We start from the raw sequence: 27,514 nt of genomic DNA, 5'->3' as shown, positions 1-27,514 counted from the left end.
ACCAGCAGATGCAAGATCTCTCTCTCTGTCTCTCTCCATGTCTCCCTCTATGTCTCTCCTATGTCTCTGAAACTCTTTCAAATAAAAAAATAAATCTTTAAAAAATTAACAATAGACATACAGATTCACGTGTCGATGACATTTTATTTTTAAAAGAATGGTGAAGGCCAGCGTTGCGGCTCCATAGGCTAATCCTCCACCTAGCGGTGCCGGCACACGGGGTTCTAGTCCCGGTCGGGGCGCCAGATTCTATCCCGGTTGCCCCTCTTCCAGGCCAGCTCTCTGCTGTGGCCAGGGAGTGCAGTGGAGGATGGCCCAAGTGCTTGGGCCCTGCACCCCATGGGAGACCAGGAGAAGCACCTGGCTCCTGCCTTCGGATCAGTGCGGTGCGCCGGCTGCAGCGTGCCAGCCACGGCAGCCATTGGAGGGTGAACCAACGGCAAAAGGAAGACCTTTCTCTCTGTTTCTCTCTATCCATTCTGCCTATCAAAAATAAATAAATAAATAAACAAACAAACAAACATTAAAAAAAAAGAATGGTGAAATGGAAGTGGAATACCTCATATCCCCGGGAGCTATTCTGGATTCCAAAGTGCGGGGTACCAGGGTCTGGGCAGCTGTTATGAGCAGGATCTGAAATTCACAAGTTAAAAAAAAAAACAGGGTTAGTTATGATCATTGTGATCATTCTAACATATTTTACTCAACTCTAACTTCTTTTGAAGCTGAGAAATTTCTGTTTTGGCAAATGTCCAAAGTGTTTTTCGTGAAGGTTAAAAGTTCCAGTGCGTGCCATTTTCGGCTTTCCTCGGACATCTTCCCTAGATGTTGATCTTTAGTTTGTTTTCAGACTGTGACAGCTTTGTAGTTCCCTCCCGTAGAGGAATAAGTGCATTCCATTCTCCACTGCACTCTCCCGTATGCGGCTGGCAAATGTATTGTCTTCTACAAATATCATTCGGTTTAGGAGGGTTCAGTTGCTGTCCATCTCATTTGGCCATCCATTGTATTACTGTACATTTCTGGGGTTTTACTTCCTCGAGATTTCTAAACGAGGGGGCCACTCAGCGCTCGTGAGCAGAGGGACACGGGAGACCACGGGGACATTTTGCAAACAGCCCTGAGCAGTCAGGGAGCCCGCACGGCTCTCACTGATCTCCGGCTGCTCACAGAGAAGCGGAATCGACATTTCCATCGCCTGTTTTCCAGGGCAGCCGCTCGCCAGGGAGAGGACAGAGATGGCGCCCGTGAACCAGGAGTTTAAGTCAACTGACAGTAAGCATTCCTTTAATTATGAAGAATAATGCCTCCATTAGATTATCTCTAATCTGTCTTCCTTTTTAAATAGACACCACTGCATTTCTTAGAAAACAACCAGGGCTATAAATCATTATTCTTTACTGCAAATTTGCAAAATGAAGCTCGGTAAAATTGGGTGGTCAAAATTAACCCAACAGTGAGACTGGAATGTGCAGTGACAAAGCAGCAGCCCGTGCTGTCTCTGCGGTGGGGGAGTCTGGGGCCAGGACAGGAGCCCTGCCTTTCTGTGCACAGTGTAGCCAGCTGAGATGCTTGGAGAGCGGGAGACCTCGGGACCGAGGGCAACGTTACTCTCGCAGTCTTCCGGCTTAACAAGGCTGTGATCGGCACAGCTGATCCCTGTGTGCACAGAGAATGGTGCCCTGCACAGAGCGTTCCCTATGGGGATGTTATCTCCACAACCACACGCGGTCCAGTTTTAGGGCACACAGAGCCATTACCAATGCAGATGGGCTGCACGCCGCTCCAGGAGCCGTCGGCTTGGCACACTCTTCGGGAAGACCCCACGAGGATGAACGGAGATTTGCACTGGAAGAGGACTTCCGACTTGTAGGTGAAGCTCTTCCCGCTCTGCCTCCCCTCGGCGGGCGTGCCAGGGTCTCCACAGAACACGGCTGCAGGAAACAACCCAAAACGTCACCCCGGGGTGCCTGGGTCCCGTTAGACCCAGAACTCACCTGAAGAGTTTCTGTTAACTCTTTCAGGTTTGCCAGTCACCCCCGGACGCCTGAAAGGAAAGCCCCTGGCCCCAGGCCCACGGTCTCCAGTGCCGCAGGGCTGGGGCTGGGACCGCTCAACACCGTGCTGCCCCCCCGCCCCCCCCTAGGCTGTGCCCGGGCGGAGTTCAGAACTTACGCAGGCACTGAGGGACCTCTCCCTTCCACACGCCGCGCCCTTCGCAGGAGAGGATGGCGGAGTGAGAAAGCTGGTAGCCGTCCACGCAGCTGTAGCTGATGCTGGAGCCCCAGCGGAAGTCGCTGCCTTCCACCCTGCCGTTGTGCACCTGCGGAGGCTGAGTGCACAGCACCGCTGTTTCCAAGAAGAAGCAGCGGTCAGCCACATCCCAGAGCGCCCAACGCGGCCCCGCGGTTCAGCCCGCCCGCGCTGCCATCCCACGGGTGCTTGTCACAAGCGAGTTACTGAGGGAGACGGTGAACACAACAGCAGTGGGAAATGCACCCTGCCCTGGCCGCCCAAGCTCCTGATTCACAAGTACTGAGGATTCACCTGTGAGGTTTGGGGCCCGAGTGCCCTGAGCAGAGAGGGCAGGCAGTGTGGGGCCCCAGGAGGGGCCAGCAAGGGGAGGCGGGTGGCAAACGGCAGAGATCTGCAGGGACACGCCGCCCCGCCCGTGCCGACTCTAATGAACGCAGGGGGTATGAGAAAGAGCAACGGGAGCCTGCAAGTGTGTACACAGAGTCCCAGGGCCAAGACCACTGCTGCCATGACCGCACCTAGAACCTCCCAGCACACGGTGCACACAGGGCCCCGGATGGAACAGGGGCAGCCTTAGGAGTTGAGAGAAAGAACGGAAGACAGGAAGACCCTTAACCTGCCGGGGGACAGAGAGGAAAGAGGTGGCCATCACAGGACAGGGGGCCGTGGATCAGGGGTCCTGGAGGCATCACGAGAACCTGTCCACACAAAACCCTGGATCCTGGGAGCCCAGTGGAGACACCACCACCTGTTCCTTCACTTACCGCTGATACGTAGGTAGGTAGGTAGATAGACAGATAGATAAATAGATAGATAGATAGATAGGTAGATAGAGTATCATAAAAAGAGTGATTTGATACTGGTAAGTGTATTTCCAAGGATTCTTAGCCCAAACGAGGGCTTCGTAAATGCAAGCTGAGTCAAAGAAAACGCGGCTTCACACAGTACCCGCCCAGTGCGCAGGGCGCACCTTTGCAGACCGGCTTGCTCTGGTTCCAGGTGCCGTCCCTGGTGCAGCGGATCGTGGCCGCCGCGGCAGGCTCCATGAGATAGCCAGGGTTGCACTGGTAGCTCACTGTGCTGTTGAAGGTGAAGTCGCTCCCAAACTGGATGCTGTTGGGCAGCGTGCCGGGGTCTCCGCAGCTCACGACTGCCGGCAGCAGGGTAGAGCAAGAGAAGCAGAAGCGTCGTGAAAGGGGGAATCACGGTCCTGCAGCTGCCATTCAAAGTACTGAATCCCGAAAGGGACGCAGTCCTGCGCTGGCCCATCTCCCCGACCTGCTCTCAGGAGCCTGTGTCTTTGGCAGCCCCATTTCTGTTCTCCGGGTGGCTGGCTGTGGGGAAGCCAGCGCCCTCCCACGGCCGGCCCTGCCCGGGCTCAGGGGCCCCCACTCGGCCAGGGTCAGGCCCAGACATTTTCCTCCCTGGAGACTGAACTTCCCACAGACACACAGGCTGGACGTGTTGTAGTCTCAGTACCCAAGAACCAGAAGCTTAGCGCTGCTTCGCCCACGTAAGACGGTGGAGAAAAATGCTTAGGTACCCAAGAAACAGACTCACTCCAAACACAGATATAAATCAAACACACACCTCCCTGTTTTCTCCATGAAATCAAAAACTAATAAAACTCGTTCAAACGGCAACGTCTGCTTCTCTCTGCTTCTGTCAAGCGGATCCGCTAGCACCGGGCTGGAGCACAGCGCGACGCGGGTTACTAACTTGTGCAATCCGGAGCCGTGCCGGTCCAGGTCCCGTTGGCGGTGCAGTGCCGGGTCATGAGCCCCGCGGTCTTGTAGCCCTCCCAGCAAGCATAGATGACGGAGCTGGAGAAGAGGATGCCGTCACTGCTGACGATCATGCCGTTGGTGGGCGTGCCGGGATTTCCACAGGACACGGCTGAGGAGGAAACACAGAGGGCTGACCTGGGACCAGCGCTGACTGGCTTGGACCAGTCGGGGAGAAGGCAGGGTCGGAGTTTAGCAGCTGCAGGTCCATTACAAGAGCACCGAGAATGTTCGCAGATCTCGGCCACATTTTGCCATGGGATTCGCAGGTTTATTTCACCGGGGAGCCACATTTTGCCATGGGATTCGCAGGTTTATTTCACCGGGGAGCCACATTTTGCCATGGGATTCGCAGGTTTATTTCACCGGGGAGCTACGCGTGTGAAGCTGAAAACTCACGCTGTCTCTTCCAAAGCCCACGCTTCCCATCAAATTGAAACAAGATTTGGTGCACTGGGTACCCAAGGCGTGCTGCTTCGGGGCTGAGCTCATTTTTCACACCGAGACGGAACCCCCAGGACTCCGTGAGCATGTGTGTTACACAGAAGCAGCCCCTGCACGTACGGGCTGTGATTACAAACTCAGCGGAGAACTCATTTTGGCAAAAGAGTGCTGAGGACTCTGACTGGCTGCACCCCAGTGGATGGGAAATTCGTCTCAATGCCACCACGCGGGAAGAGGCCCGCACACGGCCGCACCACGTGCAGGCACTCAGGCCTGGCTGCTGCAGGTCAGGGTGGCGGCTCTGCGCCCCACGTCTGCCCGTGCCCTCCTCAGTCGGCAACGGGAACAGTCCGCAGCTGCTGGGTGCGTTTCAAGGTGAGGGTCTCATTCGGTAATTCTGGTTTTTGCCCATTTTAGATGACTGTATTTAGTAGGATTGTTATGTTTCTTTTTAACCCTAGCACGAAAATGCACAATAGGCAGACAAATACAGAATGTGATGCTTGGCTGCAATTTAATTACTGCATCACAGGACTACCCAAAACGACCAGCAGATTTCAAAATGGTTTTTGCATATTTATTTGCTCCCCTTTCACATCTAGCCTGAAAACACATATTTTTCTTAAAAACATGGAAGGACACAGGCTGCAATGTTGTATAGGGTTTACACGTTTTTTAATTAACTCCAGCATTTTTATTTCTAGCAGACCTACACAGGTGCACACACTCCTGGGGTATCATGTGATGTGATGCTTTATTGCATGTATACATTGTGTGATGCCCAACCACGGTAAGTGCTTTACCCTTTCAAGCATTTTGCATTTCTAAGTAAAGCATCCTAAATCCTATCTTTCAGTTTCTTTTTATTTTTTATTTATATAAGGTGAACAGATTTCATGTATTTCTTTTTTTATATTTAAAAGCAGGATTTATTAGAGTCAAAGTCCTCCATCCATAGTGGCATGGAGGGGGCTCTGAGAGAGGAAAAACCCAAAGTGGTCCATGGCAGTGGAGTTGGTAAGCACAATGTTGACTGGCATTCAGTTACAAGGCGGGGACAAAGCCCATCCCAGACCTGGCTTACATCCTTTATCCTCTCTGATAGAACAAAAATCCACGGGTGGGGGGCACATTTAGGAGCACAGTGAGACTTCCCGCCCACCCTCCTTTCTTTCTCATTCTTTCTTTTCATTTCACAATGATGTGCTTCCAGTTTGCACTGGCCATTTCAGAGATTACTTTCCAATGCTCACCCAGCTTTGCAAGATTTTTGCATTGTGCAATGCAGTATGGACAGGCCCAGAACATTTGAGAAATACTGTCAGCATTGCAACATTTTCATGCTACTTTTAAAAAAGATTTATTAATTTACTGGAAAGGCAGAGTTACACAGAGACAGGAAGAAAGAAGAAGAGAGACAGAAATATCTTCCCTCTGTTAGCTCCTCCAGCAGCAGCGAGCTGGGTTGGGCTGCACCCAGGAAGGAGCCCAGCGCTCCATCCAGGTCTCCCATGTGGGTGGCAGGGACCTGCACGGGGCCATCTCCCACTGCTTTCCTATTCCCTTCAGCAAGGAGCTGGATGGGAAACGGAGCAGCCGGGACATGAATCAGCACTTACGTGGGAAGCTGGCATCGCAGGCGGTGGCTTAACCCACCGTACCATGATGCCAGCCACTCACGGCACCTTTGTGTATTTAGCTGCTGATGGATAAGTTAGTTTCTCAGGGTTTTATAGGACATTTTTTAAAAGGTCTAACCTTAGCAAAGTCAGATGCTATTTTAAGAATCCTTTGCACTGTCTGCATTAGGTCCAGTGCAGAAGTGGCATCTCATGAAGCTGTTATTCAGATGAGCCCATGTACACTTCACTAGACTAGAAGTCATGGCTCCATTACAGGCCCAGAGAGGGTCCTTAGAATGACATTTCTCACTCTCCACCGTTTCCTTTCAGCTTCTGGGTCAGCAAGTCTGGAGCACACGGCGGTGCACGGGACAGAACATGCGCAGGCCCAGGTGAACAGCCCCGGGTTTCACGGTCTGTGTTCCGCTCCCGGGGCGGCCATGAAGGCTGCGCTCATCGTACGCTTCGCTCAGGCTGCAAAGCAGGGTTTGGGCTCGCTGTTGTCTGTGCCACCTCCAGAGCTGAAAGGCTGTCCCGCTGAGAGCACTCCATGTCCAGGCATCTAAAATGCCCCCGGCTCACACCCAGTGTCTGGCTGCCGCCTGCGTACATCTGAGTGAACGCTCTAAACATGAAATAAAATTCCAGAGAGGATGCAGCCCTCAACCTTTTAATGGGAAGGATAAATTAATACCGGAACTGTGATATGCAGTTGCACAGAATGACATCTAGGGACCGGCACAGTGGTCCACTGGGGAGTCCCATCCGGGATGTTTAAGTCCTCTCTGCCCCTCTTCCAATCTAGCTCCCTGCTAATGTGCCTGGCGAGGCAGCAGGTGCGTACAACTTTTATATATATACACACATATATATGTATATATATAGTCCAATATAATTTCTTTTTTTGACAGGCAGAGTTAGACAGTGAGAGAGAGACAGAGAGAAAGGTCTTCCTTCCGTTGGTTCACCCCCACAAAGGGTGCTATGGCCGGCGCACTGCACCCATCCGAAGCCAGAAGCCAGGCACCTCCTCCTGGTCTCCCTTGTGGGTGCAGGGCCCAAGCACTTGGGCCATCCTCCACTGTACTCCCGGGCCACAGCAGAGAGCTGGACTGGAAGAGGAGCAACTGGGACAGAATCCAGCACCATAACCGGGATTAGAACCCGGGGTGCCGGCGCCGCAGGCGGAGGATTAGCCTAGTGAGCTGCAGTGCCAGCCCAATATAATCTTTGAGTCTAAATGAGGATCAACATATGGCCATACATTTATACTGATGTATGCACGCACACACAAATCTGTATTACATATGCAGGCATGTATATGCATCATAGACTATCTTATTATATACAGAATGCTGTAACATAGTAACATAATAGTCTATAGACATATAGGTATATAGATAATACAGTCTATAGACATATATTATTTGTTACTTATCAAAAATATAAAATAAGAAAGAGAAAGAATTATGGCAAAGAGGAGAAGAATTGAAGCTTAATCTTGATTTGTGTTTCTGGTTCTGTTTCTGTTAGAGCCAAATTATATAGGAAGTGTTTCACACTTACCAAACACACACTTAATTAGAAGTTTGCTCGCAAGGAATTCCTCACACGCATGGTCTGATCTGTCTGAATTCCAAACGTGATCTCCTGAGCTCTAAACAAATCACGTCCATCCTGTCCCCGTGCACCTCTGCTGGGGGCAGACGTGGGCGACACTGGGCACAGCATCTATAACGTGCCAGCTGTTTCCTCACTCACTGGTGGGGCCGCTCACCGTTTCCTACCATGCCTCCCAGATACCACACCCGAACAGATTCCCTGCAAATGACACAGGACCCAGAACACGTCCGAGCTGCCGTGTAGCAGGGTGCTCTGCACACGGCCACCCACAGACTGGCAATGACCGGAACTGAAACCTGCTTGCAGCCTGCAGGACTTCCTGCCTGGGACGCTTACTGCTCATCCTCATGGCTCCTTAACCCCGCTCGTTCCCCAGGGCCATCGGGGGAAGCCGGAAGCCTCCACTCGGGTTGCCAACTTTCACAGGATGAGGGGCAGCGTGAAGGATGTTCACTCAGGCCGGATCTCTCCACGCATGCAGTAGGACGCGGATGGTGCTCGCATCACGGACTTGTGTCAGGGCCGGGGGAGGGTTTCACTGTACAGCGTGTCCCCACCTCTGGGGTTTCCGCGGAGTTTTCAGCACGAGCTGTGTGGCTCCAGCTACTCACCCTCACACACGGGCTGCAGTCCCGACCACGAGCCGTTGCTCAAGCAGGTTCGCTCGGCGGAGCCCCTCAGCTGGTGGCCCATCTCACAGGAGAAGCGGAGCAGGCTCTTGGTCTTGAACTCATCCCCAAGCCGAGACCCATGGGCGGGGGTCCCTGGGTCGCCACAGAACCCAGGGTTGTTCCCTGTGGGTGTGAACACAAGCGGTCATTTACAGGCGTGCAAGACTTGGTTGGCACAAGTTGCTAGGTTTCAACACAGTGGAAAGCCGTTCAATTAAATATCCAACATGGCGGTTGGCTGGATGGCATTCTGGTGATTGGGAAGAGAGATTTTCTTTATGACAAGCCCAAAGCGCAAGAACACAGGAGACTCTTCTTGGGGCTGGCACTGCGGCGTAGTGGGTGAAGCTGCTGCCTGCAGTGCTGGCATCCCATAAGGGCGCCCGTTCAAGTCCTGGCTACTCTACTTCTGATCCAGCTCCTTGCTATTGTGCCCGGGAAAGCAGTGGAAGATGGCCCAAGTGCGTGGGTCCCTGTGTGGCAGACCTGGAAGAAGCTCCTACTCCTGGCTTCGGATCGGCCCAGCTCCAGCCGTTGCAGCCATTTGGGGAGCGAACCAGCTGATAGAAGAACTATCTCTCTTTCTTTCTCCTCTCTCTAACTCTGCCTTTTAAACACATGAATAAAAATCTTTAAAAAATAGACTGTTCTTGTGTCACAAATCAAAACAGCCAATTCAATTCACTTGTGAGAGTAAATGAGAGACTCTGGGAGCAGTGAAGCAATGGGGATGGTGAATGCAGTAGGTGCCCTCTGGAGGGAGGCGGCAGCAGAGGGGGTGCACCAGGAGGCAAATGAGAGGGGCGACTCTGCATAGCCATGTCCAGACCTGCTGATGCACTGAGCTGAACTGAATTTAAAAATACTCATGGAAGAATGAAGTAAGAATGTTCCTAAGTGGATCAGTGTCACGACTGACAATATGGTGCCAAAACATGGAAGGATTGTGAGGAAGCAGAGAAAAACAATAAAGCACAGGCCAGGGCACATGGCGTCAAGGGAAGCTGGTTTGTGAGCCAGAGGGCACAGGCTCCTGCAGCCGTGAGAGGGAAGTGACGGGCGCCTGGCACCCCCACGGCACACGGCAGAGACATGTGCAGCTGGGTTCTGCTGCCGCGTGTTCCTGCACAGTGGTCCCTGAGGGCACCCACAGGTCCCCAGGGGCATGTGCGCTGGTCCCCATGGGCACACACAGGTCCCAGGGGCATGTGCGCTGGTCCCCGTGGGCACACACAGGTCCCCAGGGGCACATGTGTTGGTCCCCGTGGGCACACACAGGTCCCCAGGGGCATGTGTGTTGGTCCCCGTGGGCACACACAGGTCCCCAGGGGCGTGTGCACTGGTCCCCGTGGGCACACACAGGTCCCCAGGGGCATGTGCACTGGTCCCCGTGGGCACACACAGGTCTCAGGGGCGTGTGCACAGGTCCCCGTGGGCACACACAGGTCCCCAGGGGCGTGTGCGCTGGTCCTCGTGGGCACACACAGGTCACAGGTCCCCAGCGGCGTGTGCACAGGTCCCCGTGGGCACACACAGGTCCCAGGGGCACGTGTGTTGGTCCCCGTGGGCACACACAGGTTCCCAGGTCCCCACGGGCACGTCTCACCTGTGCAGTGGGGGAGGGCCCCACTCCAGTGACTGTCCTCCTGGCAAACCCGGGTGCTGTTGCCCACAAGGCTTCGGCCCCCACTGCATGAGTAGTGGACTGTGGCCCCGTAGGTGAACCTCTCTCCGGTCAGCACGGCGTTGGCTGGGACCCCTGGGTGCCCACACGATATGACTTAGGGAAAAGAAAAGCACACAGGTAAGTGAGCACAGTGCCCCGGGTGAACCAGTTTGCGCTGGTGAGCCCCTGGGCTGACACGGTTGCACACACGTGCTGGCATGTCCCTGCCATCCCCTGCAGGTAAGACACAGCCACGTCAGATGGGGCCACTGCCCCGTGGTCATTTACCCAAGCGAAGGAAAGGCCTGACCGAGAGGAAATGATTTGGAAAGAAAAAAAGAGCTAATTCCTCTGGCGAATCCCCGGAGCGAAGGCAGGGAAAGCAGACGCAGACAGCCGGTGCGGAGGCCTCACGCTGCCACGTGCGCCTGCTACGTAAGGCTCAGCCTTTCCTTCTCTTAGTGATCGTCCTTCTTTTCCTTGGAAGCCAGCTCTGCTGTTAAAGGGGGAGGTGGAGACACGGTTCCACGTACACTGTGAGAGGTCATGTGCCAAACTCGGAAGAAAAACATCCGCACCAGCCCATTCCCGGCCCGCACTTCTCGGGCGGAGCAGCGCCAGCCGTGTGCTGTGGGCGCTGCTCTCTGCTTTCCTGATGCACACAGGACGCGTGGGAAGGAGGCAAGCTTATGATTTCAAGAACCGCTTTGCTTTTGCGCGATTTTAAAAGAAGCCAAAGCAAGGAACAGCTTTTCCTCCAATTCCCTGCGGCCCTGGACAACCCGAGTTCACTAGTGACAGAAGGCCGAGGATGGCCTTCTTGGGGAGTGCCCCTTGCTGCTGACACACTGACAGACGGGGTGCTGCGGGGCTGTCAGGAGGGACCGTGGCAGCCATCTGTGGCTCTGCCAGGGAGAGCACCTTCACCCTCCCGGCAATGCCGGGTTAATCAGGAGGACGCCATGTTGGCGTGGTGGTTGGTGTTGTTTGTTATCGTAGTCACCACTGACTGCAGGGGACCCACTCACGGGTCTCAGGGCAGGTCCCCTGGACGGAAGTGCACCGACAAGCCCTGTGCCAGCATTTCTGAACCTGGGACAGCAGACAGCGAGGCTGAGAGACGGGGGGCTGGGACCACACAGAGGAAGCCGCTCTGCAGGGTAAGTGGAGGCAGACAGAGCTGCTGCAGAGGGAGTCCCATGGCCCGGGTCCCTTTCTGGGGCCAGGGCTGCGAGCGCTCACCTCAGGGTTTCCCTTTCCCCTTAAAAAGAACGTAAGTTGTGTTTGGTGCTTCTTGGTCCAGTGGGCCTAACACCCCTAGAACTGACCTGACTGGTGAGGGAGGGGGGCAGGGAGTGGTGGAACCCGGTACCCTTCCCCCAACACACAAAAATGCGACGTGTTCTGTCGGAGCTCTTCTGGCGCCCCATGGCGCAAAGCCCGCAAGGAATCTCCACTCACCCAAACAACTGGGCAGGGAGCGGTCCCACAGGCCGCTCGCCGTGCAGGTCAGGGCCGACGACCCCAGCAGGTAAAACCCCTTTTTGCAGTGAAACAGGACACTCATGCCATACTTGAAGCTCTCCGGGAGGCCCCGCTGCCCGTGGCGGACGGCGTTGTCCACGAAGCCGGGGTCTGAGCAGTTCACCACTGGAAGACAAAGCACCCCGCTCAGCGTTAGGGACAGCAGAGGAGGGGCAGCCGAGAATTCCACCCACCACTCGGGACCAGGGTGTTGCTAACAATCCCAGCGAGAGCTCTGCTCCCATGGCCACGTTAACATACCAGGCAAATTCCCTTACACGACTCCTTAGTGACAATGTCTTCCCGCTTTGTGTGTACGTTCTAAGAATGGATAAATGACACTGGCTGGCGTTCAGTCTGAGGGTCTGTACTCAAGTGTGGATCTCAGGGCAGTGTGCAGTGCAGCGGCCATTCCCTTGGTGCATCAATGCTGTGACACGTAGGACCACAGCTGTTCCCATTAATGTCGGACGTGAGTGACAGCGACACTGCTCCTGTTAGACATGTGGGTGCAGCCGGCCTCTGCCGTGAGGCCCGAGCCCCCAGTGAGAGTGCACGCCCATGCTCGGGTTCCTCCGTCAGCCTGGGTGCTGGCGGGAGGCAGGGAGCCACAAGCCCGCACAGCTGCAGCCGTGACCTGCAGTGGGCCTCCTGCGCTGGTGCTTCCAGGTGTGTCTCAGGCAGGTGCCAGCGCCTCCCGCAAGCTGCCATCTGTAACAAGCAGGAAGCGGAAGGGCAGACCCAGGCTCACAAAGCGCCCTGTCAGAGTGGGGGGACAGCGCTGCTTGTAAGGAACCCGGAGTTGGCAGAAGGAAGTCTCCAGATCTGGTGCGTCCAAGACAAAACAAACAACCCAGCAGCAAATATTCCCAGAGCCCCATCCTGCACTGCCTCTGTGATTAGGCCGCAACACAAACCCCGGAAATACCCGCATCCCCGCTCAGAAGCAACGTGACACTCCTGGAAGGCTGGCGCCACCTGCCCAGGCCAGGCCGGCTCTGGCACCAGCAGGAGCACGGACAGCCTGGCCGGACAGCCGGAGCCCCTGTGCCGGCCCTTCTCCAGGCCCGGGGCTCCCTGGAGGTGGGTATAAGCCCGGGTGAGCTCAGCAACAGGGTTCTGTGACCGCGGCTGTAACTTTCCCCGGCCGTGGTGAGAGGTGACGCCGTCATTGTGGAAAACCTTCTGGAACATAGAGGCGAGATTTTGCTGAGCCCCAGCCCCTTGACACCCTTAAAACAGTGCAAAGATGCTGGCCGGCAATGAAGGCCCGGAGCCCGGGAGGAGGTGGTGTGCACGCGAACACTGCCGTTGTCCAGCCTGCGAACTTTCTTAGTCCTGCATAGAGCTGCCTCAGACAAGTCCCTTTATAATCCTTCCCGATTACTCCCGAGGTTGCCTAGGAGATCCCCTGGTGTGCTGTGCCAGGGGCACAGAAGCAGCCATGATCGGACACCTCGCACAGAGAACACTGTAGCCGCACGTTCCTGCTGTGGACAGGCGCGTGTGGAGAGCAAGCGACCCGCGGGAATGCTCCTTAGTGCCCAGTCTGTCCTGTCTGTGTTATTCCTCCTTCTGCTCTGGCGGGAAGAGGTTGGCAGCGTGGAGACGGCGTGACAGCAATGGCGTGGAGGGATTGTGAGTCCACGCCAGGCCCTGCAGAAGCCACGTTCTGCCCGCGGTTTGTGACACGACGCCGGGAGTACGGAAATGAATCCCAAGACCTGTGGGAGGCTCATCTCAGCATCCCGTCCTCAGACCATGAGGGCTCAGTGTCCAGGTGCACAAACCCGACAGCGAACGGAGTTCCATTAGCCGGAAGAACGAGAATGCTGCTGTGTCGCACACTTGGCCCAGGGTGAGAAAGTCAGCGCACACACGTGTTTCATGAAGCCATCTGTGCATGCCAGAGGGCCAGGGGACATGCTACTAGGATGCTCAGACCAAAGGCATGAAGACTGCTCCAATGGGAACAGGCGGCTGGTCGGGAGTTCAAGCCCCTGTGAAGATATGACAGTGTCTCTTGGTGACGTGAATTCCAAATGGCTATTCCTCTCATTTTTTATACTTGCAGCTCTCAATGATATTTTAAAGTTTACTCATTAAACCTCTTTATCCCTTCTCTTACGCATGCCTAATGCGTAAGGTATCTTACAGACACCTTAAGAATCCTTGAATTAGCACAAATACAAAGGTCTGTGCCTCGGGGTCATGCTTCCAGGGCCCTTTGAGAATGCTGGGGACCAGTAACGCCCTCTGACCCAGTTATCTGCCTCTTCCCACGCAGTGACTGCAGACAGCTGACGAGCGACCCTGGGGCAATGGCGAACTACTGGGGCTGTGCCAGCCGCCTGCTTTTCCTCACTGGGCTCGCGCTGGACGACTGATGCCCATGATTTGTGAACGCCCTCTGATGACACAGGAAGATGGCAGATTCCAATTCCAGGCTCCTCGCGAGCTTTTCACAGACACTGGGCCTTCTCTGCACACGTGTGGGTCTGGGCCTTCTCTCTGCACGCGCGTGGGTCCGGGCCTTCTTTCTGCACACGTGTTGGTCTCAGCCTTCTCTCTGCACATGCGCTGGTCTGGGCCTTCTCTCTGCACATGCGCTGGTCTGGGCCTTCTGTCTGCACACATGTTGGTCTGGGCCTTCTCTCTGCACACGCGTGGGTCTGGGCCTTCTCTACACACGCGTGGGTCTGGGCCTTCTCTCTGCACGTGTGTTGGTCTGGGCATTCTGTCTGCACACACGTGGGTCTGGGCCTTCTCTCTGCGCACGCGTGGGTCTGGGCCTTCTCTACACACGCATTCGTCTGAGCCTTCTCTCTGCACACGCATTCGTCTGAGCCTTCTCTCTGCGCACGCGTGGGTCTGGGCTGGGTGACCATGAGGCGAGGGTGGGCACAGGGCATGGCCTGAGAGCTCACCACAGCCAGGGCAGTGGTGTCTCTGTGCTCCTTGGGCCATGCACCTCCCACAGTAACCCTGCAGCTTTCCATATGTTGCTTGCATCCTGGTATTTGTGACAAATGGAAGACTTCAATGATTTGAGCTGAATAATGTAATTTTGAGTCACACCTGTAGTTCTCAGGGAAAAAAAGGAGTAATTTCTTACATTAAAAACAATATATTCCCTCATGTACTTTTCACTATAATTATTCATGAATTAAAATGCATAAATTAATGGCGAACTGAGGCATCAGTGGGTTTTACTTTGAAGCCTCTGAGGTAGGTGGAGGTTGAGCATCCGAACTCGTCTCAGGTCGGAAGTCCAGGCAGAACCCCAGCCGCCCACTAAGCTTGGGCATCAGCATCACCTCCCACAAGCAACATGTTTGCATGATGTAGCCTCAACGTCTCCTAAGAGCTTACTGTTGTGGGGGATGGGCCTTGGACTCGAGGTATTTATTTATTTATTTATTTGAAAGTCAGAGTTACACAGAGAGAGGAGAGGCAGGGAGGGAGGGGGAGAGAGAGAGAGAGAGAGAGAGAGAGGTCTTCCATCCGATGGTTCACTCCCCAGTTGGCTGCAATGGCTGGAGCTGGCCCGATCCAAAGCCAGGAGCTAGGAGCTTCTTCCAGATATCCCACACGGGGGCAGGGACCCAAGGACTTGGGCCATCTTCTACTGCTTTCCCAGGCCATAGCTGAGAGCTGGATCAGAAGTAGAGCAGCCAGGTCTCGAACCGGCGCCCATATGGGATACTGGTGTTTCAGGCCAGGGTGTTAATCTGCTGCGCCACAGTGCCAGCCCTGGGCTAAATGTATTTTTATTGGTGTTTGTTTTGAAAAGCAAACCATGAATATGATTTCTTTTAATTCCAATACAGTCCTCAGGCAAAAAGGAAAACTAAATACAAATGGTAGAATTAAGACTTAAAAAACAGAATGCTGTGGACTAAGCTTCTGCCTGAAATTTTTGTAAGCAGTGTCCAATAACACTGGTGGAGGCACAGTGAGCTCGCAGGAGCAGGTGACGTCTTCTCTGTGGTCCTCACAATGGAAACAAGGTCGCTGTGATGCGGCCCTCGCTGGACAGCACGAGCAGCTCTCTGGGGCCAAAGGGGCCTGGATTCCCCTGACTTGGAGGGCAGGCGAGGCCAGCATCCTCGCTGCGCTCACACCCCACGCCCCTGAAAAGCCCGACACTTATTCTCCAGTGCTTTCTTCCTGCTACCAGCGATGGACAGAGAAAGGTGGAGGGGCTATTTCATTCAGATGGCAGACTGCAAATAGGACACGTTCGGTCCTCAGCCCGTTTTTAACAAGCACCATATGGGCCCCTATGTCAGCAGCTCTGCCTCGGGCAGGAGCACCAAGGCCCAAAGCATCCTGGGTGCACTTGAACCACAAGGCAACGTGCAACGTTGCTACCCATAACTCCTCTCTTCTGATGAGCACCCGATCTGCAGTCCTTCAATCACTTGTAAAATAGGCAAATATTCCTTTTGATTCCCTATGGTTTTCTTCTGATAAAAGTTTCTTTAAAAATCATTGTGTGAGGCCGGTGCCATGGCTCACTAGGCTAATCCTCTGCCTGTGGCGCCGGCACTCTGGGTTCTAGTCCCGGTTGGGGTGCTGGTTCTGTCCTGGTTGCTCCTCTTCCAGGCCAGCTCTCTGCTGTGGCCCGGGAGTGCAGTGAAGGATGGCCCAAGTGCTTGGGCCCTGCACCCCATGGGAGACCAGGAGGAAGCACCTGGCTCCTGGCTTCAGATAGGCACAGTGCGCCAGCCGTAGAGGCCATTTGGGGGGGTGAACCAATGGAAGGAAGACCTTTCTCTCTGTCTCTCTCTCTCTCTCACTGTCTAACTCTGCCTGTCCAAAAAAAGAAAAAAATCGTTGTGTAATGTAACTGGTGAGGTCTAAAGGAAACTGGTCCATGTCACCTGAAGAAATGTTACAATCAATTTGACTGGTTATTCTAACAGATTGTTCCACTGGGCTAAACAGCTCTGTGTTGAGAAGGGAAGGCAGGGTCACCAAGGGCCCACTGGGAGCTGGGTGCCCCGTGGTACATGTGTGTACTCGGAACTGTCAGGAGCCTCCATCACTCGGGTGAGAACACTGCTGCTGTCCCCAGGAGGCCAAGCCTCACCTTTCTGACCGACACAGGAGCGAGGTGGCCTGGGGTCCTGCTCACACCTGTCTCTGCCCACCTGCCTCCCTCCGCCTCCTGCACAGCTAGTTGTAGCCCTCCCCCAGTGACTTCTTACCAAATAGAGTACTCATGCTGTCAAAGGAACCCTACGTAATTTACATGGCTGTATTCAGCTTGTCTTGGGGCCTCTCACAAGCGCATTTTCCCATAATGGATTTTAACCAAGCTATAGGATCAACTTAGGAAGAGCTAATTTTTAACCCTCTGTTCACTCCATTATTACCTGACTTTGGATGTATTTTCCACAATGTTTTACTGACAGCATAATAAACACTCCATGTAAAAGGACTCACTTAGTGGCTGAGGTTCAGGCGTGAAGGCTCGTAACTGAACTCTAGACAGTGTTGGGTTTTGATCAAAGAGGCATTCAGCTTATCCTGAATGATATAGGGAATTCTGCAAGATATACGGTTACACAGATACTGCTTATCAAAGATAAAATGTAGGTTACATTTAGGTTGTACATAAAATCATGTATAGATAATACTATATGTCAGAAATATGTAGGAGCCGGCACAGTGGGTTAAGCTACTGCATGAAATACTGGCATCCCATATGGGTGTTGGTTCGAGTCCTAGCTTCTCCATGTCCAAGTCAGCTTCCTGCTATTGCAACTGGGAAAGCAGCAGAAGATGGCCAAGCGCCTGGGCCCTGCCACCTATGGAGAGACCTGGATGGGGTTCCTGGATCCTGTCTTACGCCTGACCCAGATGTGGCTGTTGCAGCTACTGGACATTGAGCCAGCAGATGGAACACCTGTGTGTCTGCTGTCTGTCTGTCTCTCTCTCTCTCTAACTCTACCTTTCAAATGAATAAAGAAAGAAAACAGGCTAGGGCTGGCGTTGTGGTGGAACAGATCAACCTGCTGCCTGCAATGCTGGGATCCCATATGGGCACTGGTTCTAGTCCTGGCTGCTCCACTTCCATTCCGCTCCCTGCTGATGGCCTGGGAAAACAGTGGAAGATGGCCCAAATGCTGGGGCCCCTGCACGCACATGGGAGACCCTGAAGAAGCTCCTGGCTCCTGGCTTTAGCTTGGCCCAGTCCTGGTCATTGTGTCCATTTGGGAAGTGAACCAGCAGATGGAAGATCCCTGTCTCTCTCTCTCATACACTCTCTTTCTCCCTCTCCCTCTCCTTTTCTGTCATTAAAATAAGTAAAATAAATCCCCCCCAAAAGAGGAGAAACCTGGCAGCTGGGCAGCTGGGGGATGACCCAGTGACTGACCTTCTACCTGAGCCCAGTGCTTCTGCCATTCAGCCCAGCCCCTGCCTCCTCCCACAGCGCTAGTACTTCCTGTGGGAAGGGCGGCAGGGAAAGACTCGGTGTCAAAGAGCCTTTCTCACCCACAGTGACTTCATGCTGTGAATGGGCAGCACGGGGCTGAGAGCCAGCACCTCAAGTACCGAAAATGATCAATCAATGGCAAACGTTTGATTTATTCTCCTCTTCTGTCCCGGGGCAGGCTAGAGGAAACGGGACACTGGTACATGGAAGCCCTCCGTAGCTAAAACCCACTGTTCTGAGCCCACGGCATCCTTTCTGTAACGAGGACATGCCATGTCAGAGCCCCGGTGACACTCTCCCTGCCGGCTAGCTCCCTGGTCCCTGCGTGTTATCCACCCCAAACAGGAGCAATTTTATCCATCTCTGTGTCAACAGCATCCAGTAAGGCATTTGGAATACAGCAGGCACTTAATAGGTGTACATTATATGGACCAGTTTTAGGGGACAGAGACACAGGGCTCTGATCCCACAAAGGCATTGACACAGCAAGGCTGCGCACCTGCGGGAAGACACGGGAGACTGAAATCTCGGGTATTCATTCTTAATCGTTCCTTCAGTTGTATAATTTTTTTTTCTAACAGGGTGGGGAACAGAGTTGGGTGAAGGGTGTTTAATCTTTTCCTAAATCCTTACAACCATATAAACAAGAGGCAGACTCTACAGCCGTGTCTCCCGATGGCCATTCCAGACCTCATGTGTCAGGCAGGTGTGTGTGTTTCAGTTCTCCTCTGAGGACAACATGGAGAGCTGAGGGCCAGTGATTAATTCAGGAATGTTTAGGTCAGTATTCAATGGATGGTCCCATGTAGACATATATATTCATAAATACATAAATTCACCCAAGGGCCTGGTGTAACAAGCAAAAGGGTGAGATTTCACCAGAATTCCAGCTTTCAGAGTGGGTGCTGGGACGACTGTGTCCTGTATCAAATGCCGGGCTTGAGCCCCATCCAGCTTCCTGCGAACAGGCCTGGGAGGAGTGGACGATGGCCCAAGTCCGTGGGTTCCTGCAGCTCACGTGGGAGGTCTTTCCAAAGGCTGACGACATGATGAGTGAGTGCTGCTGTCCGTCTGGGATTTCACGTCACCCGTCCTGTCCAGGGTTGGTCATGAATCACCAGCATCACGGCAACCACAGCCGAGAGGGTGCTTTCTCACCTCTGCCAGCGTCGGCCTCAGGGTGAAGCGTGAGGCTATGGCATGGAAGCCAAGGGCAGGATGCACCCCAACCCCAGTCCCCCACATGCTGACTGTTTTCTCAGGAAGGCTACTTTCAATTCTTTTAGGAGAAGGCAAAACTTTACCATTAAAACCAAGTGTGAGGTTGAACTTTCATTCAATTGAATGCAGCACTTATTGGACTGAATAAATCAAATTTTGTTGTGTGTTTTTAAAAACTTTATAATTTGATTTATTTAATGTGTTTGAAAACACACAGAGAGAGAGAGAGTGAGTGAGCGGAGAGAGAACGAGAGAGAGAGAGAGAATCTTCCATCTACTGGCTCAGTCCCCAAACGTCTGCAATGGTCAGGGTAAGGCCAGGCTAAGCCAGGAGCCAGGAGCAGCACTGGAGCCATCCATTGGGTGGCAGGCCCCAGCGCCTTGACCCGTGATCTGCCACCTCCCTGGGTGCACACCTACAGGAAACCGGGACTGGAGGGGAAATGGGAGTCCACCCAGGCACTCTGATACGGGCTGCAGGTGCTGTAGGCAGCGTCCTAGCCACGGCATCAGGTGTCCACCCTATGTTTAGTGTTTTACAGACGGAGTGCATCAAGTGTTAGGATGTGCACTGAGGGGACTTGAGCTACCTAGTGCTGGCCTGGAGTCACTTCACCTCAGTGACGGTGGCACACGAATTCAATATGATACTGTCCACCTGCGGTGTGGACATCCGGAACACAGTATCTGTACAACACGGCAAATGGAATAGAGAGTTAATCTGGTGTGTGTGATGACTATCCGTGAACAGACGTTGTGGATCGCTCCACTGGTTGTAAAGTTAACGCCGAGTCTAAGGCAGCGTCTGCCGTGTTTCTGAGTGAACACTAGGGCTTGTTGAACAGAACTGGTGATGGGCATTCCTTTCAGAGCAGCATTTCCTGCAAGGTTCCATCCTTTCCCTTCAAACAAAGCTGACTCTCGCAGTGCCTGTGTTTGGGGTGAAGACGCGAGCACCGGCCTCACGCCAGTCACTTGGCCTGGGGTACCGGGGAGCCCCCCAGCCGGGCAACAGCTGGCCGTGCTTCATTGTAACCCCTCATTTTATATCCTTGACGGTTTATAGGGCAAAACTGATCTTTCCGCCCTAACTTCTATGAAAACCATTCCTCGAGTGGAAAAGGCACAAATGTAACCCTCTATATGCTGTGTCTCTGGTAGGAAGTGGGCACAGTCATCCACACAGCAAGGATTGCATAGCGCCAACTGATTTAAAATGTCAATTTATAAAATTAGGTACAGGTGCTTAAAGGTAAATTTTTAATTTTGTCTGCTACATCATATTAGAAATGTTAGAACAATTCCTGTTATTATTATTAAATGACTTAAAACCAATATCCCTTGCACATCCATAGGCAAAAAAAAAGTCCTTATTCCAAAACCTAAGTTATACAAAACTGAACACATTCTACAAAAATGGGCTACATATTTCAGAATATATAAAATGCAAAAGTTTATATAAAATACAGGACCTCATCTTCAAGGTCTAAGTCCATGCAGAGTCCCTCGACTTAACACCAAAAGCATGATCCATAAAAGGAAAAATTGGTCAACTGAAGACTTGGCTGCTAATGAGACTGTTAGTATGATGGAAAGACTAGCAACAGATGGGCAGGAAGGTTCCCGCTCCTGTGCCGGACAACTGAGGTTGGATAAGGAGTAACAGACCACTCCCGAAACTCAACCTTAGAAGCACGAACAAATGAACGGTCCCGTCACTCCGGTTAGAATGCGGGCAAAGGTGTAAGGTGCGTCTCACAGAGGAGGTATACGGCAGGTGAGTGTGTGCTCAGCAGCACCAGCTCTCAGGACACCACCGTGTGCAGTCCCTGCACACCTGGGCACAGCTGGAAGCCAAGCAGCACCCAGTGCTGGAGAGGAGGTGTGGGAACCGGGCTCCCCTGTGTCTGCGGGGTGACCAGCGAGCACTGGCACTCTGGAGAACCACTCGACAGTGTCTCAGAAAACTAAACTTTCAGAGACCACAGGACACACACTTCACACTCTTGGGCATTTTCCCCAGAGAAATGAAGAAGTCCAGTTACATAAAGCAGGTCAGCGAACACCTCCAGTAGTGCTGCTTGCAGTAGCGATAACTGGACACAACCGCACTTCCTCTGGTGAACACACGGTTAAATAGCCTGTGCATGCAGCCCATGGGCTGTCACTCAGCTGAGAAAAGCACCTTGCACAACTCTCCAGAGAACGGTTGCTGATTGGGAAAAGTCAATCCCTCACAGTCTCCTACCAGAGCACAGTCCTTCACGACGTCCTCTTGGAGTGAGAGGGTGACAGACGGGGAAGCCAGGTGTGGGGCTGCCAGCAGTGAGGAGAGGGGACATGCAGGCGGTGAGACAGGGTGAGGGGTACCCTGGGATTCCCAGGACGCTCCACAAGTTCACCATGCCACAGCCAACATCCTGGTGATGTTAGTGAACTGTGGTTTTATAAGATGTTAGCACCAGCAAAAGTAGGTGAGAGACACAAGGGGGGAACTACTCTTTCTAATAACTACAATTCTGAAATACTTGAGTTTAAGCATAAAGAATGAGAAAAGATTGCAAATTAGGTCAGCTCCACATGGGGGCAGCTAGCTAGGTGCTCCTGGGCTGTGCACTCACATGGGGGCAGCTAGCTAGGTGCTCCTGGGCTATGCTCTCACATGGGGGCAGCTAGCTAAGTGCTCCTGGGCTATGCTCTCGCATGGGGGCAGCTAGCTAGGTGCTCCTGGGCTATGCTCTCGCATGGGGCAGCTAGCTAGGTGCTCCTGGGCTACGCACTCGCATGGGGCAGCTAGCTAGGTGCTCCTGGGCTATGCTCTCACATGGGGCAGCTAGTTAGGTGCTCCTGGGCTATGCTCTCACATGGGGGCAGCTAGCCGGGTGCTCCTGGGCTATGCACTCGCATGGGGCAGCTAGTTAGGTGCTCCTGGGCTATGCTCTCACATGGGGGCAGCTAGCTAAGTGCTCCTGGGCTATGCTCTCGCATGGGGGCAGCTAGCTAGGTGCTCCTGGGCTACGCACTCGCATGGGGCAGCTAGCTAGGTGCTCCTGGGCTATGCTCTCACATGGGGGCAGCTAGCCGGGTGCTCCTGGGCTATGCACTCGCATGGGGCAGCTAGCTAAGAGCTCCTGGGTAATGCTCTCACATGGGGCAGCTAGCTAGGTGCTCCTGGGCTATGCTCTGACATGGGGGCAGCTAACTAAGTGCTCCTGGGCTATGCACTCGCATGGGTGCAGCTAGCTGGCTAGCTAAGGGCTCTTGGGCGATGCATTGCTTCTGGGCATCACTGCACAACATACAGAAACTGAGCACAATGCTGCCTTATGCGAGTCCAGACACAACAAGGCCAGAGATTCCCAGACTTTGTAGTCACTCAAAATCAACTCATTCTTGCGAGAAGCCAAGTGCAGGGAGATGTCTGACCAGGAAGTGTGGGACCTGGCAGGAGCCCAGCTCTGCTCCCGCCAGGCGGGAGCTCCAGGCGAGTCTGCGCTGGGCTTGCTGAGGGCCCTGGTCCACCCTCAGGGGCGACCACTGCAGAGCTGTCACCTGCAGAGACTGGGGAACGGCGTATGGAGGGGACAGCAGGAGGTACTTCTGAGCCCTGCTTGCTGTGGTTGGGAGCGACCGTGTGGCCCCAACTCATCTCAGATCCTTCTCATCATTACAGTGACTGACAAGCACAAGAAGGTAGCAAGGGAGGAAGAATGAAAAGGTTATCCCTTCTGTTTCCTTTGAGGGGCCTACGTTTAGGCAAAAAGGGGGCTGTCATTGCGGCAGCTCCGGCTTCTAGGGCTGGTTCCTGCCTGGGAGAACATGCACCCTGCAGTGACCCGGTCCCGGCTGTGTGGCCCTCACCACCTTGGGAGACAGACTCTGGGCCACCCTCACCCTGACTTCCCTGCTGTTACGGCTCAGGCTGGCTGAGGGAAGAGACGTCCTCATCCTGAAGTTTGTCTTTTAAGGGAAAGTAGAATTAGGAGACTTGAGCCCTTGAGCTTAAGCCAAACACGCCAATTGAGCCCTTGTGCCACAGCTCTGTGCCTTCGTGGCCAGCTCATGCTGTGCACAAGGGAAAAATGCCTTGGACGTCCACTCTGCTCTGGCCCCATTTGCACCCAGCTCCCTCGAAGCCCCTCGGGAACCAGGGGGCACCTCATTAGCCCAGGTTTTAATATCCTGCTACCGCCACCTCCACACCAACGCACGATGCACCATCCACACGAGAGAGGTTGGCATGGGAACCAGAACAAAATCTTAAACATCACCAGCTTAGAGATTAGAAACACGAACACAGAACTGCAGCATAGAATGTTCTGGAAACACAAGTTTGATCAAAGTCTACGTGACGATTCTTAAAGAAAAGAATCCAAGATAAATAACTGGCATCTAGCAGCAGTGAGCGCGCTGTGGATCAACTCAAGGACCCAGCGATGCTAAGTAAACAGGACTGACCGAGGCAGAGAAGGGGAGAAGCGCTGGGTACAGGGAGGAGAGACTCCTGATGTGGCAGTTGACAGTCAAAGGTGGAGGCATGGGTGCATTGTTTCAGAAACGCTTCCACCCCGCGGGTGAGAGGGAGTGCAGAGACCCCTGCGCTGAGGCGCAGCCCACCCGAGCCCTGGGGCTCGCAGAGCCTGCAGCGCCCGTCTCCCGCGTGCCATCCTACCTCGGCAGGTGGGCAGAGGGCTACTCCACTGCCCGTCGCTGCGGCACTGGGCTCGAGACGCGCCCTGCAGCAAGTAGCCCGCGTTGCAGGTAAAGTTGACCACGTCGTTCAGGTTGAACTCGCTGCCGTCTGTGAGGCCGTGGGCCGGGTTCCCAGGGTGGCCACAGGTGATGGCTGCGGAAGAGGACAGGTGGCGTCACTGCTCGTCCCGCTCGCTTGGTCTGACCATTGAAGGGGCTGTGTCACAGCACACGTGGCTTTTACCTTTGGTTTATTGTTGATTTTTTATTGATTTTTTTTATTTTTTTTAACTTTTATTTAATAAATATAAATTTCCAAAGCACAACTTTTGGACATCGTGGGTGGACCCCAGGCTGAGACTGTGGGTGCTATTTTAATGGAGGAAAATGACCAACCCCTGCCAGACATTCTTTATCATCATCGTGATTTTCTTACTCAGAAAGTGACAGGACATCAAACGATTGAAAAATGAAGCAGTGGAAAACAAGAGGTGCTGGAGATGCTTGGATTAATCATGATTTGTGAGTACTTTCCCCGAGGACACAAAGGCCAATTTTGTGAAATCCTCATTTTGAAGCATTCCATCCACTTGTTTGGCACCTTCAATTGTCTATGGATAAATTATTCCAATATCATCTTAAATATCACGAAATCAGCAAAATAACTGTGCATACTCCAGAGCGACTGTCATCAAGAATTCTAGTGTACGTCCCTTGGCCATGCTGGAAATTGTCATTTCTCCCACCCAAATAAGGGCAGCACAGAGCTGCAAGGGATCTTCAAAAGAAACACAGGATGGTGATTAAACTGGCATTTCCCTCCTCATTTATCTTGTCATCCCAGAACTTTTTATGTTATCACAGCACTAGCACCGAGAACACCTGCCAGCTCCCTGTAGTGACAAAACTGCTTCTGCTTAATTCACAGGACAACAAAGAGTGCGCTAGCAAAACCATCCATTCAAGAAGAATCTTGGAATCGGGGTTGCTTGTGTCCTAAACATCAGCAGTCGCTATTTAAATCTGGGTGTAGCAGGTGAAGATAATCATTTTGTATATTTTCACCAGTTTCTACGGAAAGACAAAACCATATTCTCCATGAAAGGACGGCAAACACAGCACAGAGGGTTGAGGGGGTATGGTTTCTGGGAGCCAGCAAGCTGAGGGTCCAGCTCAGGGTCTGCCCTGTCACTCACCATCGTGTCCACCCAGTCTGTCCTGTGACAATGCCAGGGGGAGGAAGCCATGGCACCCACTGAAGCGAATCAACAGGCAAACCAAAGCTCACTGCGTGTGCAGGAGGGTGGGAGGGAAACAGCATGGGCCAAGGGTCGGGAGAGCAAGCTGGAGACCGGGCGGGGCCCGCTCTGTGCCAGGTGAGCGGCACAGCCTCCCTCGGTCTATCTGGGGACTGAACGTGTTTGTCCCAGGGCAGGAAGCTGTCGAGCAGCTGGCGCGCTGGACTTACGGACGCAGACAGGAGTGTGCCCGGACCACTTGTGGTCCTGCAAGCAGATCCTCACGGAGGTCCCCACCAGCCGGAAGCCAGGGTTGCACTGATAGACCACTGTGTCTCTGTAACTGAAGCCGTCACCACTGATGTGGCCGTTCACGATAGGGTCCGGGGAGCCGCAGTGGCCAGCTGAAAGCAAGCAAGTCCAAGGTTAAAAACGGAAGATTATCCATCTGGCGTAGCAAGCGTGCGTCCATGCTGGGCTCACTTGCACTGTCAATGACAATGCTGGATACATAACACAATATCTCCCTTACATTCATATATAGTACAGATGCTTATTTTACAAAGTGTTTCTTTTAAATTTGAATGTTTTTTCTCAATATTTGGAAGTAAAATAAATGATGATGGATGCCTAGAGTTCAGGGGAGACATTTCCTGAAGACGCAGTAGACTCAGGAGAAGAGGAGGAAGCTGGGGTTTGAAACTCAGTGCTCTGGGCCTGGCTGTGTGTGCAGAGAGAAGGGAGACCCAAGGGCGACCGCAGCGGGCACAGGGCACACTGGGGCGGAGGCCCCTGAAACATCAGAATGCGCCCGGTGAGTGTGGTGGAGGCAGCTCTGACGGGGAGGGGGGGGCGTCCAGCTGGAGAAGCAGGTGGAGAGAATCTTTGTTCTCCGGGCGCTGAGTGGCCGGGGCGCTGCCTGGTGCAGGCTGTGGAGAGGGGATTCTGTCGTCTCCAGCAGCACCTACTACCCATGTCCACTCCCCGTCCATGTCTTCCCTGCCCTTCCGCCCTCTCCTGCCTCCCCCCCTCCTTTGTCTTCAGCCCATTTCTCCTCTGCTCCCTCCTCATAGATGGAAACAAAGTCTCCTTAGTCCACGGAATACGGGCATTGAGAAAAGCTCACATTTAAAAGGGTCTGATCCATGGGTTTGGGATGTGTAAGGGGGGAAATGTTCACTACAATCCCTGAATCGTTCATTCACAAGGAGGAGGGCGGCGAATGTGGCTGAACAGATGCAGGCTGTCTCGCTGTGGACTCCCCTGCCACTCACTCGCCCACCGAAGTCCACAGCGGCGGGTGCCCTATGCTGGGCAGAGAACACCAGAGCTGGGAGAACTGTGCACTTGTCACGGTGCTGCGCTTGGGGTCAGCCTCGTCCTTCTGGAAGAATCTGCGCTTGCCATCTACATTGCCGTGGAAGACAGCTTTGGGATCTTTGTGTCTTCCATTTGCTACTGGACCTGCCAGCAAGGTGACTCCGTGAAGGGGAGATGGAGGAAGCCACCTGCTCTCTCTGCCTCGAGGCACACAGGAGGTCAGAGCCAAACCACCGCACTGCGCGGCTGACCTCTGCCCTGCCAGGTCTCTCATCAGCTGACTGATGAAGTCAGCTCTGTGCAGACCAGACCCGTGCCCAGCCCATGCAGCAGGGGGCTTGTGTGAGGCCCAATGTTCTCCATGAACTGAATGGAGCCCTCAGTGCTCTCAGAGGGCACACAGGACACTGGCTCCCAGAGCCGCCCGTCCCCAGAGGCTGTCATCATGGGGAATGGATCTTCTGTTACTGCAGTCCCAGCGACAGAGCTCGCCGGAGTCTGAGGAGCTGCAGGCCAGCTTGCCCAGGACATCTCAGGTGCAGAAAACATCTCATTTTCAGAAACAAACGCCACCATGACACATCAGGTCCTCCAAGAGGCCACCCGCCTCCTGGGGGTTATTCTGGACAGCACTGGGGGGTTCCTGCTGAAGCCTGTCCCCACTGTCACTCCAGGAGGGAGGACTGGGGATGCAGGCCACAGTGGTCCTGAAGACAAGTGCATGGCGGCAAAGCACCCTGGCTCTGGGCCTGTGCAGGCTCATCCTTGATTTGGACCAACACGACTGACCAGACTCACTTTAAACCTGAAGAAAAATTGTTCACCACTGTGTTTCAAGTGCATTTGCCAGTGAAAGTCCAGCAAAGAAGCCCGGCTCCTGGCCAAGATGGTAACGGCACACTTTAGGAACTGGCATGCAGGGGAGGGTGAGCCCGGGTTAGAAGTCAGGATGTCTCCCCCAACTCTTGTGTAACTCATGGCCACGGCAGATCCCAGAGGGACTGGCCC

The 27,514-nt window shown here is 53.6% G+C and overlaps 1 protein-coding gene across 2 annotated transcripts in view; it reads right to left on the bottom strand.

Annotated features, from left to right (window-relative positions):
* Positions 1-27,514, bottom strand: part of CSMD1 (CUB and Sushi multiple domains 1) — a 2,062,046-nt gene that overhangs the window by 26,965 nt on the left and 2,007,567 nt on the right. For both annotated transcript variants that reach the window (XM_070047233.2, XM_070047234.2), the window contains exons 53-62: positions 25,417-25,590; positions 23,929-24,102; positions 11,528-11,716; positions 10,007-10,180; positions 8,341-8,523; positions 3,976-4,152; positions 3,227-3,406; positions 2,176-2,349; positions 1,761-1,934; positions 560-633 (exon numbers count right to left, since the gene is read on the bottom strand). In XM_070047233.2, coding sequence (XP_069903334.2) covers positions 560-633; positions 1,761-1,934; positions 2,176-2,349; positions 3,227-3,406; positions 3,976-4,152; positions 8,341-8,523; positions 10,007-10,180; positions 11,528-11,716; positions 23,929-24,102; positions 25,417-25,590 — 1,673 coding nt within the window. The remainder of the gene's footprint in view (positions 1-559; positions 634-1,760; positions 1,935-2,175; positions 2,350-3,226; positions 3,407-3,975; positions 4,153-8,340; positions 8,524-10,006; positions 10,181-11,527; positions 11,717-23,928; positions 24,103-25,416; positions 25,591-27,514) is intronic.

This window comes from Oryctolagus cuniculus, chromosome 8 (genome assembly GCF_051225735.1).
Source record: "Oryctolagus cuniculus isolate XC-2025 breed Fujian yellow rabbit chromosome 8, ASM5122573v1, whole genome shotgun sequence".
NCBI classification, from domain to species: domain Eukaryota; kingdom Metazoa; phylum Chordata; class Mammalia; order Lagomorpha; family Leporidae; genus Oryctolagus; species Oryctolagus cuniculus.
Note: the sequence above shows the minus strand (reverse complement) of the source record. Positions and strands in the feature narration are given on the sequence as shown.